General features: G+C 42.8%; 1 protein-coding gene across 1 annotated transcript in view; it reads right to left on the bottom strand.

The window, feature by feature from the left end:
• Positions 1–15,137, bottom strand: part of dlgap2a (discs, large homolog-associated protein 2a) — a 471,572-nt gene that overhangs the window by 112,518 nt on the left and 343,917 nt on the right. The window contains exons 8-9 of the mRNA XM_080750728.1: positions 8,392–8,460; positions 134–308 (exon numbers count right to left, since the gene is read on the bottom strand). Coding sequence (XP_080606854.1) covers positions 134–308; positions 8,392–8,460 — 244 coding nt within the window. The remainder of the gene's footprint in view (positions 1–133; positions 309–8,391; positions 8,461–15,137) is intronic.

Genomic DNA, 15,137 nt, shown 5'->3' with positions numbered 1-15,137 from the left:
TCTGTTTATTTATAAATACAACTTTTTTTTTTTACATTGCCAAATCAAACATCAAACCTCACACAGTGCTCCCGTACAGCAGTTGGAGATGTGCAGTTGCAGTGCACACACACGTCACACAGTATTCACCCACCTGGCTCACTTGGCTCACACAGCTGGCCTGGCTGAGCGTGCTGACGGCCCGCATGTAGCTCTGGTTTCTGGAGCGGAACTTGGGAGAGTTGTAGTTACCAGCAGACGGGTCCAGGACAATGCTAGGATGGTGATGATGATGCATGTCTCTGGCGCTCTGCAAGTGGTAGCTCTGACTGAACGGAACAGAGAGGATCCACAGTCACTGTCATGACGAGCTCAAAGGAGGACTTTGCCACTTTTCAACCGATCTTCAAATAATAGGTCCTCACTAACGTTCATAATGAAATTGCAAAAAAAAAAAATCTTTAAGTTTGACAGATTTTTTTTTTAAACAATATTTAAAAAATATATATTTTTGATTTGTATTATCACGAGAACAATTGCTACCTCTTTAACATTGCAACATTTCAGGAATAGAAAGCCTGCATTTTCTATTAGCTTGGATTCCCCTTTTTTTACATTTTATTATGAACATTAGTGAGGAGCTATTATATGAAGATAGGTTGAAAAGTGGTGAAGTAATCCTTTAACCATTTAAGAAGACCTGGAATTCATTTATACTTTAGCTATTGAAAAATAGCAGATATACAAGCTTGTAGATCTGCTATTTTTGAAAATCTTTGAATATATCTTTTTTTAAAGTGAACATTTGTAACTCAAATATTTGCTGGGGGCGGGTCCTTGATACATAGTATTTTGAGACCAAATATTTACAGTACAGTATAATTCTAGGGTCCTTGACATGAAAAGGTTTGAGAACCACAGACGTAGAAACATGCGTTTTTCAAAAACCTTAGAAGTATTTGTAAGACATTTATTGAATGGGGTCAAAGATATTCAAAGACTTGCACAAATGTTCATGATTTTTCAAAAATAGCAGATCTACAAGCTCGCAGCGTGGCACTCGGTGCCACGCTGTGAGCTTGTATATCTGCTATTTTTTAACAGTTAAAGCATAAAATAATGGTTAAAGTAATAATGCGTTCCCAGTCTTAAAGGGTTAACCGGGTCAATTAGACATAATTCAAGTCATTTGATTATGATTACACAGGTGCAGCAAACACGACAAAAACAATTAGGTGCCATTAACGTCAGAGGTGCTGAACGTCACGGGGGAGAGAGACCGATTATGACATTGTCTCCGAGGAGGGGCTCACGTTTCCCTCCCCGCTCTTCGCTAAAAATCATTGCTCGACGGGTGTCGAACAGCATCCTGAAAACGGCAGTTCGATTCGCCATTGTGCTGAGGCATCCGATCAATGCTTTGAAACGAGGGAATTGCAAATGAGGAGCTAGTTAGCGAGCCAGCACTTCTGCGAGAGAGAGAGAGAGAGAGAGAGAGAGAGAGAGAGAGAGAGAGAGAGAGAGAGAGAGAGAGAGAGAATATCCCAGGGTCATCCGGGTCAATTCGATTGAGAGAGAGAAATGCAGCTCGCGGAAAGTAGAGAAACGGAGCAGATATAGGAACAAAAAATAGATAAGAGCTGAGAAGATTATATGGAGTGACACAGGCTATACAGATACAAAACAAGAGTTCACCCTTGCCAGATCTAATTCCACTGTCAGACAAAGATGAGTAACTTTTTTGGTATTTGTCTGTATGGAAAAGGTCAGTGTTATTAAAAAGTCCCGCCATCCATCTCGCCGTGTCACACACAGCCCAGGCAGAGCAATATCAACCATTCTGAGAGCACTCCCGGAGCACCGTCCGCGAGAGAGACGCCGCCGCCGCGGGGGGAAATGATGAAGTAATAATTCCACTGTAAACATCGATAAGTTCTTATCGGGTCTCGCGTCTCAGAAAAAAAACGCCACAATAATAACGCAATAATCCTTCAAGCTTTTATGGCCGCCGGGAATGCGTGGGATTGCGTGTCGCTATGAGGTTTAGCACTGCGTTCAGCTAAGATGATTAACAGTGAGTCTGCTGCGCCTGATTGTGCCTTGACAGTGTGTGAAGGGGGATGGGGGGGGGGGGGGGGGGGAGAGATGCGGGGTCGCCCCAGGTGAGCCTCTCATTGTCTGCTGTTGACTCTGTGAGTCTAGCCAGTGACGTGCAGAGAATGTTAGAGAGGCAGGGGCTGAAATATCTAAAAGGGCCTGTTGGTGAAAATATTGAAAATCAGACCTCCAAGCTCACAACGCGTCGCGCTGTGAGCTTGGAGGTCGGCTATTTTCGGTGCTTGATACCACACCAAACTAAGCATAATCAAGTCAATACTGAAGATGTGGCATACGGCATCGATTTCTACACAGAGAGGGCAATTCTTTCAACATAAGAGTTTGGAAAAGGCAATTCTCTTGAATGCTGCCTTCAGGTATGGCATGGAAAGGGGGTATTTGCGTTTCAGTAAAAACGGCATTCATGGTCTGGAGAGGGCACTTTTTACAGGCGGGTCAAAGGGCAGGGGCTCAAGGCCCCTTTGATGTCTATGTGTGCACATGCCTGTGTGAGTGTGAGTAGCTATCAGCAGAGCAGAGAGACAGCTGGCCCATAGGCAGTGGTGGAAAGTAACTACCGTATTTTCCGGACTATAAGGCGCACTTAAAAGCCTTTAATTTTCTCAAAAAACTACAGTGCGCCTTATAGTCCAGTGCGCCTTATATATGGATCATTCATTGACATTGACATTCTCTTTAGCACAGCTCGATCTGTTGGATGCATAACGCAACGGTAGCGTCTATTATGTGCGCCTTATAGTCCGGTGCGCCTTATATATGAAAACAGTACAAAAATAGACCATTCATTGACAGTGCGCCTTATAGTCCGGTGCGCCTTATAGTCCGGAAAATACGGGTAAGTAACCATGCACTCAAGTACCCTACTTAACTCATTCTGGGCGATGCCCGTAGAAACCGTAGATTTCCCGCTGTACCGCGGTGCCATGCCCGTCGAACCCGGAAGTTTAATTAGCTTTAATCATTATGAAAGGATTAAAAGTATTATCGCAAATTTTCGCTGATTCTGGCTCTTTAGGCCCGCCCCCCTAACTGTATCCGGTCATTTCCGGTCTGGACCGGATCTAGCTCTCCGTATCCTGTCTGAGCCTGGGCCATAGTCCCGCCTCTGTTGGTTTACAGTGTAACAGAGGAGAAAGCTACTCGGCGATGGAACGCTCGTTTTTCAATCGGATTTTTGCGTTTGGAAACTTTGATCCAGTCTCTACACGCCTGGATTATGATCCCCGCACATATCGTGCGTTTTGTGCGCGAACGTGTCCACTTGTTACCATAGCGCACAGTTGGCTTTTTTCAATGCTTTTTCATGTAAACACTGGCGGATAAGCAGGAATACAGCGTGGCAACGGATATGTCTATTTCAATGGGGTTTTTTTTATTCTAAAGCTTGTCACCGAGTCTACAGTCTACTAGATGAGTCGCGCACAGATTGTGCACGATGCGTGCGCGTGCCCACGTTAAAAGGTAAGGACAATTTGGCAGCTGCTTACTAGAGCTATGTTTAAAATGGCAGCAAAATTGTTAACAGTAAGTACAATCTCAGGGTATTTCTTACTTGAGTTTTTACTGGAGTATTTCCAGTTTTCAATAGTTTACTTCTACTCCACTACCACATAATTCAATCGTACTTTTATTCCACCACGACTATTTGAAAACATTAGTTACTTTGTATATGTAGATTATTATGAAAAAAGTAAGAAACACACGTGAACCACTTCAGCCCTATACTTTGGCTATTTGAAAATAGCCAATCCGACCAGCTCACACCGCGGCGCACAAGCGACACGTAGTGATTTTTATACCTTTTAAAACTAGTGAAACGGGACATTCTGCAAAATAAATACTTTTTTACATTTGGTACTTTAAGTACATTTTCTTGCCAATACTTTTGTACTTTTACTCAAATAATTTCGATTACCCAGACTTTTACTTAGCATATTTCTACATTGCACTATCAATACTTTTACTTTAAATCACCACTTTTCAACCTATCTTCATATAATTGGTCCTCTAATGTTCACAATAAAATAGCAAAAACATTTCTCATTCTGTCTCTCTCAGGAAGGCTGTGGGCAGGTAAGAAACCCGTCTGCCAGTGACATCATTGTTTGGCAGATTTATTTTTTAAACAAAATGTAAATATATATATATATATTTTTTTAGATTTGTTTTATCATGAGAACAATGGCTTCCATTATAATATTGCAACTTTTCAGGAATAGAAAGCCTGCAGTTTCTATTAGCTTGGATTCCCCATCGATGATGTCACACAGCCCTCCTATGAGAGACAGCCCTAGTAGAAAACAAGTATGCTATTTTATCATGAACATTAGTGAGGACCAATTATATTAAGATAGGCTGAAAAGTGGTGAAGTCGAAGTCGTCCTTTAAAGGGATATTTCACTTTCAAAAAAACTTTTGATCATTTTATTGTCTAATCAGGCTTTTATGAACACCCTGAACAGATTTTAATTCGCTTGATACAATATTTAGATATTTGATGTTACTGTTATCAGGCCCTCCTCCTGCAGGACGCCTCCCCATACACACACTTCAAACTCCATTTTAACCATGATAGATTTCATTAAAAACAACCATTATTTTTTTTTCTGGTGACTCATACTAACCTCCTAATAAGTTGTCATTTTTTTATTGTATAAATTTGTTTCCATTTTCCCAAATAATCATTAAAAATAAATGAAAAGTTATCGAAAAAGCACGGCCTGCTCACATATTAGGAGGGTAGTATGAGTCACCAGAAGAAAATAATGGGTGACTTGAATGAATCTATCATGGTTAAAATGGAGTTTGACGTTACAATGGGCTTTGCGACAGTGAGCGGTTGCTGCCGAAAGTCGGGGGGACGAAGATGGCGCCGTTCCAGGGCGACACGCTGAGAGCTGCTCTCGCCTTATTGCTTGTCTTAATGTTGTATGTCACTGTCTTTGCACGAAACGCGTCTTGTACGATGACCTATGATCGCCAGACTTTACTGGACATGAGATTTGTTACTTCAGACGTTTTGATGCCTCGGGATCTGCCGAGAGAGCTACACAACAACAACAACCCGGTTCCACCATGGCGTGGCCACAGGAGGAAGAGGGGAAAGCGAGGTGGCGCTCTAGTGAAACTACGAGGACGTCCCTCTCGACCACCCATTCCCAGCATATTGTTGGCCAACGTCCAAGCTATAGACAACAAGATGGACGACCTCCGAAACCGGGTGCGCTCTCAAAGGGATATAAGGAACTGCTGTGTGTTTTGTTTCACGGAGACGTGGTTGAAAGCTGACGTCCCTGACAGGGCGGTACAGCTAGATGGCTTCTCTGTGTTCCGCACGGACCGTTCCTTGGAAAACACAGGAAAGACAAAAGCGGGCGGTGTTCTGTTTCACATCAACGACTCTTGGTGTACTAATGTGGACATAGTCTCCCAACACTGCTCGCCGGTGTTGGAACATCTAACACTACGGTGTAGACCGTTCTACTTACCCAGGGAGTTTCCTTGTGTGTTGCTAACGGCTGTATACATCCCACCAGAAGTGAATGCATCGGAGGCTATGGACGAGCTGAGCGATGTCATCGGCAAGCAGGAGAATAAGCACCCGGAGGCCATATCAATCGTGGCGGGGGACTTTAATTACTGCAACTTGAAATCGGTGTTGCCACACTTCTACCAGCACGTTAAGTGCTCAACAAGGAACGACAAGACGCTCGATCACTGTTATTCCACCATCAAGGCTGCCTACAGAGCGATCCAACGGCCCCACTTTGGGAAATCTGACCATCGAGCTGTGTTACTTCTACCTGCCTACAAGCAGAGAATGAAGTCCGAGCAACCCAAGGTGAGGTCTGTGCAGTGCTGGTCCACAGATAATGTATCTAAACTCCAGGGCTGCTTTGAATCGACAGAATGGTCCATCTTCAAAGACTCAGCCACAAGTTTGGATGACTACGCTGACACTGTCACCAGCTACGTTAAATTCTGTGTGGATAATTGCATCCCAGCGCGAACCGTTCGCTCCTATCCCAACGAGAAGCCCTGGATGAACTATGACACTCGTCTGAAGCTGAGAGAGCGCCGAGCCGCCTTTCAATCTGGGGACGAGGAACGCTATAAAAAATCCAGATACGACCTGAGAAAGGCGATCAGAGACGCTAAGAGACAATATAGGGACAAACTGGAGAACAACTACAGTGGCTGTGACGCACGGCGTATGTGGAGAGGGCTGCAGGCGATTACGGATTACAAACCGAAGCCGGCTGTTATTAACACCTCGGACTCTCTACCGGACGAATTGAATAACTTTTTCGCCCGCTTTGAAACTCACAACACGGACCCAGTTACACCGGTGCGGGGAACACCAGGTGCGGTGGAGCTGCAGGTGACACAACGAGATGTGAGTAAAACTTTCAAAAGCGTTGGGACTCATAAGGCGGCCGGCCCTGACGGGATAGCCTCACGTGTCCTTAAGCTGTGTTACGACCAGCTGTCGGGGGTCTTTACTGATATTTTTAATATGTCCCTGTCATTGTGTGTGGTACCGTTGTGTTTCAAGGAAACCATAATTGTACCCATAGCAAAGAAAAAAACCTGTCGCCTGTCTTAATGATTATCGCCCTGTGGCTCTGACCTCTGTTCTTATGAAGTGTCTGGAAAAAATGGTTATATCACATATAACGCACATTATCCCTGCCAATACTGATCCACTACAGTTTGCATACTGTGCTAATAGATCAGTCGATGATGCTATTTCTCTCGCACTACACATTGCCTTGAAACATCTGGAGAAAAATAACTCTTATGTCAGACTACTCTTCATAGATTATAGCTCTGCCTTTAACACGATTGTACCATCTAAGCTTGTGTTGAAACTCAGGGGTCTTGGTCTTGGCAGTAGTATCTGCAACTGGCTGTTTGACTTTTTGACAGGCAGGCCACAATCTGTACGAATAGGGAACAAGCATTCATCTAAGATATTGACCAGGACTGGAGCGCCCCAGGGCTGCTGCCTCAGTCCCTTGTTGTATAGTCTGTTCACCTATGATTGTGTTGCCAGGTGTGGCAATAATTCTATTCTCAAGTTTGCAGATGACACCACGGTTATAGGACTAATATCCAACGATGATGAGAGGGCCTATAGGAGGGAAATTGAAGAGCTAACCCTATGGTGCCAGAATAACAATCTCTCTCTAAATGTTAGTAAAACAAAAGAGATCATCGTTGACTTTAGGAAGTCTAAAGTCAATCACAGTCCCTTAACCATAAATGGTTCACCTGTAGACATAGTGGACAGTTTCAAATTCCTGGGTGTTCACATAACAAACTCACTCACATGGTCTCTAAACAGCAAAGGTATCCTTAAGAAAGCGCAGCAGCGATTGTACTTTCTGAGGCGCCTCAGGAGATTTGGTCTGAGCACCAAGGCTCTTGTAAATTTCTATCGCTGTACCATAGAAAGTGTTTTGACAGGTTGCATCACAGTGTGGTTTGGTAACGTGACTGTTCAAGACAGTAAACAGTTACAGAGAATTGTGAAGAGAGCTGCCAAAATCATTGGCACAGAATTACCACAGCTACACACAATCTATAACACACGCTGTAAGAAAAAGACAGAGAACATCTTAAAGGACAGCAGTCATCCCGCCCATTCCCTGTTCTATCTCCTCCCATCCAAAAAACGTTACCAGAGCATCTCATCGCACACCACCCGTCTCAGTAATAGTTTTTATGCTCAAGCAATCAGGTTGCTTAACGAAGAGATGAAAGCGAGACCTAGGTAGTCATGTGCACTGTACGCAGTTTTTAAACTGTACACTGTTACACTGTATGGTTTTTGTTGTTTTTGGGTTGTCTTGGGTGACTTGTTGTTGTCTTGTTGTTGTGGGTTGATGTTTTTGTGTGTAATAAGGCTGAGAGTGCTCCTGGCACAAGCATTTCATTGTATGTCTGTACCTGTATGGATATGCATGTGACTAATAAACCTGAACCTGAACCTGAAGGTATACGTGGAGAGGCCCCGGGCCAAATATCTAAATATTGAATGAAGTAAATTCAAAACTGTTCAGGATGTTCATAAAAAGCCTGATTAGATGATAAAATGACCAAAAGTTTTTTTGAAAGTGGAATATCCCTTTAAGTAACACATGCTGAGTACTTCTTCCACCACTGCTGCTAGGAGGCCAGACCACTGCGGCGAGGAAGAGAGAGAGAGAGAGAGAGAGAGAGAGAGAGAGAGAGAGAGAGAGAGAGAGAGAGAGCGAGAGAGAGGGGACGGAGGAGCAAGCTTGCATTCACCTCAAGTCTGCAGCGAAATTGGTGATGTAGTTACGCATGTCACTGTTGATTTTATCCAAACGGTAAGCGCTGTGGGCAAAGAGAACAAAGGGGACAGTTAACGGCTGCGTCCACAAGAGTGGCGAGGTTTGGATGGAGGTGTACGTGGAGGGGATTTCATGTAGAGATGTACCGATACCATTTCTTTACCATCCCCATTCCGATAACTGAGTCCATAACTTGCGTATCGGTCGATATACCAAGTACCGATCCGATACCAGTGTGTCATTTTAAAATAAATCTAGGACAGTGGTTCTCAAGCTGGGGTCCAAGGGACTCTCTGGGTTCCTTGAGGGGGGTTCCAAAACACGTCTGTAAGTCTGTAAGTCTGAGAGTGTTCAAATGGAACCAAGTGGACTCTCACAGGTCTGTAAGGAGTGTGTACAAATGGGAGTGCGTATGGAACCAAATGGACCTGTATTTGTACACTCTCAAGATTTATGGGAGTCCATGACATTTTTTTTTTAAAGTTTGAGAATCTCTGATCTAGGAATTAAAATTAGTAATACAAAAGTATGTAAATAGAGCTGTAAGAGTACAGGTAAAACGCCATAATGGCGAGTAGCGACCGCAAGGTCACGATGAGAAGTTATCAAATAATGTGTTTGATAAGTCACACATAATAATGTGTAACTGTCCCACCAATCAATCAATCAATCAATCAATCAATCAATCGTATTAATCAATCAAAAAAATCCTTTTCTTTTTTTAACAGAATGAAGTTATTTATCTTATCTTTAGCCCAATTACATTAATATAACATGAATACAACTGTGTGAACCGAATGTCAAGACTGCCTGAACCCTTTCAGAGCAGCAGCAAAGATGAGCCACAGTATGCACCAACATGTTGTAGCTTTCATTTTACCATCTCATGCAAATTCAACACCACTATGTTTAATGCCAAAAAACAAAGTTGTCAGTTGTCAAGATGGACAATATTAAAGCGTCAATGAAAGACGAAGAGAAGTTATCAAGTATCATTAATGTTGTCATTTTATCAACAGGCCCCTGGCCCCTTGCCATTTTCAACTTTCTTGGAACCTTGGTTCGTTCTTGCGAACCAACTTGCATTTCCACCAGATTGAACCATGATTGAACCAGAAGGATTTTGTGGTTCCCATTCGGAAACAACTTTTACGGTTCGGAACCAACTCCGGTTCTCGGTGGAAAAGCTCACCTCTGGTTCATCCCATGGGCGGGAGAAAGAACCAGAACCGGTTCTTTGCCGGTGGAAAAGGCCCTTGTGAGTATCCCTGCTTTAGGCGGTATCGACACTGGTATTGGTATCGGAACAACTCTAGTTTGAGGGGGGTCTGTATGGCGGTTTGTGGGGTAAATGTTTGCGTGGGCGATTTCACCAATATGCTGCAAACATTAGGGTGATACAAGATGACGGCTGATGCCCTCTTATAATGATCATAATAATAATGTGGTGCTGAGACAGAGTTGTCTGGTCATGGCGATGTCCAATAAATCAAACTCAGACAGACATAGACAGAAGGAGCATTAATGCCAGGTGCATTATGAGTTTGGATGGATAATTGTGTTGAGTTGTGAATATGAATAATAATAGGGTACTAGCAACTTTCAAACAAGATTTGCACTTAAACACAATCTGCTTCCAAAGGCAAATTAGACATGACTCCTCTAATGATCTCCCTCGAACAATTACATTTCCTCAACCTTTTAGCTAAGAGCTTCAAGACTTCAGAACTTCAACTTTTAAATCTGGTTTATTGGCTAAATTCACAAACTGTCAACTGAACGAAATAAATAAATCATACAAGAACAATGTAAATAGCTCAACAAAAGTAATATTTGTGGTGTTTTTTTTTCTTCCAAATTCAATGCTAAATACCACTTTCATTTTCGATTATTCAACTTTTAATTACACCTGAAAACATCTGTAATCTACTGCAATCAACTAATTATTGGCTTAAATAGTTGCATCAGATTTGCAACCTGACCTGACTAAAAGTTTGTTGACTTGTTAACAGTGATTAGAGCAGTTAGAAACAAGTCTAAGGAATGGTTAGAAAAGTTCAGAGAGAGATTACTGCTTTGTTCAAAAAAGGAAAAGGATATAAAACAATTGCAAAGACACTGAATGTTCCAAAAAGCACGGTTTTGAGCATAGTTCACATGTTCTAAGTCAAAGAAACAGTGGCTACACTAATAAACCTAATTTTGAGAATAATTAATCATTTTCATTATTTTGAGTATGGGCAGGAATCCCCACTTGCTCCAGGTTCTGATTCCAGCCCTGGACAGCAAATGTGTTGAATATGACTGGTCCAAGTGTCCATCGAACGGGTTGTCAATGGCAGTTACAATTCTTTTTAATTATGTTTTTTCGCTTGCTTTTGCAACACACATCTGCATCTTCCGACCGGTAGAATAGTGACACGCCCACTTTGGTTCCCAGTTCGGGGCAAGAAAAGTATTTTTTGGTTCCAGTTCCTAACCAACTTTTAGGGTTCTGAAACAATTCATTTTTGGAGGAAACACTCTGAACTGGTGCAAAAAAGGAAAAGGGACAAGTGTCGTTTCACTCTTGTGTATTGTATAGAGGGTATGCGCGTGACATCATCAGTGTACCAGGAAGTTATGCAGGAACACCTATTGAGTGGCAAAAAACTACTTTTTGGCCTTGAAAGCCTTAGACATCCAAAAAGTTAAGTCCTATCTGATTGCTTTAAACGATGTTAAACAACGTTAATCTCACTTTGCCACTCACTTTGCCACTCGATTTGCCACTCGATTTTCCATTCACTCTATGCATGCGCATACCCTCTATTGTTTGCCATTGTGTAGGCTTGTCATTGTGTAGGTTGTTATTGTGTGTGCTTGTCATGTGTAGGTTTGCCGTTGTGTAGCTTTGTCATTGCGTAGGTTTGTTACGTTGTCGTTGTCGTTTGTTACGTTAAGTTGAGTACAGGAACAGGGGTATGTTGTGGAAACTGTCATAATTTTATCAGCTTGCTTCACCTGCAATGTCTCAGACTGTTATCGCTGTTATCGCACTTCTATTGAATGCTAAAGTACAGAAGGATGGAAATCTCATATCTGCCCATTCCGTCTGCCTTTCATGCTGCCAGTGAAGGTGCTTTTTCTGTAGTTAAACAAAAGGCTTGGCGCTGGGTTCTGCTCTGTGGATTCGTGTATAGTTTAAACATTATAAAATATGCAGAGTTCTGAAGAGATAGGCAGAGGAACGTACCAAACGTTTCATTTGATGGTACAGGACAAGAACAGAACAAGAACAGAGCAGAACACAAACATAGGAGCAGTGGTGTAAAAGTACTGTACAATCTTTAGGCTTTTTTTCTTTTACTTTATTGCAGTATTTCCAATGTTCTGTTGTTTTACTTCTACTCAGTACAAAACTATGGCACCACCTCTTTAATATTGCAGAATTGCAATATTGCTACCTTTAGTTTAAGTTACCTAAGTTAGAATAAATACATAAAAAACAAATAATACTTGTACCACCACTGAGAAGAGCAATGATGAGGTGTGGAGAAAAGCGGGTCCTACAGGGAGCAGACTGGAATTGTAAATAGTATTACCAGAGGTTTTTAATTAGAGGGCAAACAAAGGGACATGCATGGGAGAAATCAGTCAGAGACCTGGAAGTTAGCACATACGCAGCAACTTTGGTGAACAAATTTGGTGTAGAGGCGAAATATTAGGGGACTTAGTACAGAGCCCAGTGGGGACTCTTGTCGACTAAGTATAGAGGGGTTTAAGTGGATAATAAGTGTCAGACAATTTCTGAGTAAGAAAGTATCACAGAAAGAAATGAAAACCACACAATGTATTGGTGTATATACAGTTCCAATACGATATCTTTATAGCCGACTCAAATTGCAAATCAATGCGTCGATTTGCACACTTGACGCATGGTTCTCGCATCACACGTCAGCAAATCAATTGCACTGGAATCCTGCACCGACCTTGAGATCCGAGAGAGAGAGACTCTCCTTACAAAATGTAGCCTGGAATGAATAATTACTTTGTGGCAAATCAGGAGTTATTGAATGCGTTTTGCCTGCATTATAATTTTGATTAATTGCAACTACACCAGAGGCTAATTGTATTGGGAGGAAGGGGGTGTGTTGGGGCATGAATGAATGGGAGTTATTTTAAAAACCTAGCTTCCCAAAATAGCCCGGATTGATTGGATGGTGGCACTTCCAGCCTGGACTGCACCCCTAGGAGACATCACACACTTTGAAGCACAACTTAGTTTGCCAGACAGATGGCAGTCGTTGATACTGTGCGTGTGTGTGTGGCGCGTGCGCAGCGTGCATGTGTGTGTGTGTGCGTGCGTGCGTGTATCAGTGATTGATTCACGTACGCATCTCGCTGAGGGGGCTAATGCTTGACTTCACATCACTCTGCTCCTATCAATCATCATTAATACGTTTAATTTGACATCTTTGGCAGCTGTACATGCCTGATTGATGCTTTTCTCACTGTGTCACACGCCGCGAATTAATAGCAGATCTACAAGCTCACAACGAATCGCGGTGGCTTGCGACGGGTTGAGAGCGAGAAGATCTGTAGGCTTGTAGATCGTCCATTTCCGGTGAGTGACAACCCGGCACTCGGCGATAAATCAGGCTCAAGTGTGGCGTCGGGAACATTGATGTGTCACTGTGGAGTTGTAATAGCGAGGTGGCTCTAAAATTATAATTAATGAAAGTTCAAATAAAAATCAACATCTGGGCCCCCCCTTGTGCAGAGTTCAGCTGAAAGGTCCTCTGACTGTGATGAATTCTTTATGGATGAGAAGGAAGAGGAAATGGAATGACCCTGTCATCTGGATGACCGAGAGAGAGAGAGAGGGAGAGAGAGAGAGAGAGAGAGAGAGAGAGAGAGAGAGAGAGAGAGAGAGAGAGAGAGAGAGAGAGAGAGAGAGAGAAGCGAGACATAACACCGTGTCTGGTACCACCACTCGTACCTGGACACTGTGACACTGGGACATAGATTTAAAAATAAAAATGTATAACTATTGAACCACTAACCCCGCATAATCAGTGGGATTTGGTTGATTGTGTGGGAAATCGCATAATCGTGTTTTTCTGGAGGGTCTAACCCAAATACTTTACTTAAGTAAAAGCATCAAAAAAACTCCTGAGTGAAATGTCTGGGGCTAGAGTCTGGTGCAACGCACAGGTCCTGGACCTGGTGAGACAAAGGAAGGGCCCGGACAGGAGTCAATCCACAGAGCCTAGTCCTTCCATGCCCCAGATTTCCTCTCCCAGTCTCGGCAGAGTAGTTCCAGAGCGGTGAATGGTCCTGTCTTTCCCTAATGGGACTGAACGTGAGTAGCTACTGGGACGTAAGTCGGGACTTGATCAACCCTGGCTGGGTCACCTAAGTGAGGGGTATGATGTTGCGAGACCCGAAACCCCGATGAGCTTGGGCTACATCACTGAGGATACGTCCCAGGTGCATTTTTGTTATCAACACAGCAATGGAAAAGTACTCTGTTACAAGTAAAAGTCCGGAATTGAGTAAAAGCACACATCAAAATGTACATAAAGTAACAAAAGTAGCATTATGCAGAATGTCTCATTACAAGTTTTCAAATGTAGATGTAGATAAGCTTACAATGCGTCACATTGCGACGCATTGTGAGCTTGTAGATCGTCTATTTTCAAATGGCCGAAATGTATACAGTATAGGGCTTTTACATTAATCACTTGAACCCATCACACCCATCACAACAGGTTTTGTGTACAGGGAAAAAAGGAGCAGACCAAGTACCAATTTGGTCAAATTTCAAAATATTGGCTCAGATGAGCAGCAGCACCCAAGAGGAACCCCACCTCAACAAGCTCCTCATTCCATCTCCACAATGCTCCACTGAGGCCACACACACACACACATTGATCCATACTGGTCAATAGCTTTCCCTTTCAGCTGGGAACCAGCATGGCTCTCAGCCTAACCACTGGGAGAGTCCATTATCATAGTATAACAGAGACTGATGGGCCCCCGTCCACCTCTTCATCCTCATCAATCACTGGCCGTTTACAGAACTATCATAATGGACAGTGGAGAGAGAGGCTCTCGATCAATAAAAAAATGAAATCCAGTGATGGATACTAGTAACTAAGTACATTTACTTAAGTAATGTACTTAAGTACAATTTTGAGGTATTTCTTTTCAGGGACGTGCAGATAAGGGGCTGAAATTTCTAAAAGGGCCTTTTGGTGGAAATATTTAAAATAGCAAGCAAGCTCACAACGCGTCGCAACTGTGAGCTTGGAGGTCGTCTATTTTCGGCGCGTGACACCACACTGAACTAAGCATAATCAACAGAGAGGACAATTCTTTCATGAGATGAAAGAATTGAGATGCTGCATTCAAGTTCAGGAGAGTTTGGACAAGGCAATTCTCTTGAACGCTGCCTTCGGGTATGGCATGGAAAGAGGGCATTTGCATTTCTTTCAGGATAGTAAAAAACTGCATTCATGGTCCGGAGAGGGCACTTTTTACAGACGGATAAAAGGGCAGGGGCTCAAGCCCCCTTATGTGTGCACGCGCCTGTTTCTTTTAATTTACTGGAGTATTTCCAAATTTCAATAATAACATATTTTCCACTTCACTACATTTCAGGGTCAAATATTACACTTTTACTTTCTTTCTGTGTGTAGTTTGCATGTTCTCCCTGTGTCTCCTAGGGTAGATACC

The sequence above is a fragment of the Nannobrachium achirus genome, assembly GCF_963921795.1.
Source record: "Nannobrachium achirus genome assembly, chromosome: 20".
NCBI classification, from domain to species: domain Eukaryota; kingdom Metazoa; phylum Chordata; class Actinopteri; order Myctophiformes; family Myctophidae; genus Nannobrachium; species Nannobrachium achirus.
The sequence above is the reverse complement of the archived record's forward strand: the minus strand, read 5'-3'. Positions and strand labels throughout refer to the sequence as shown.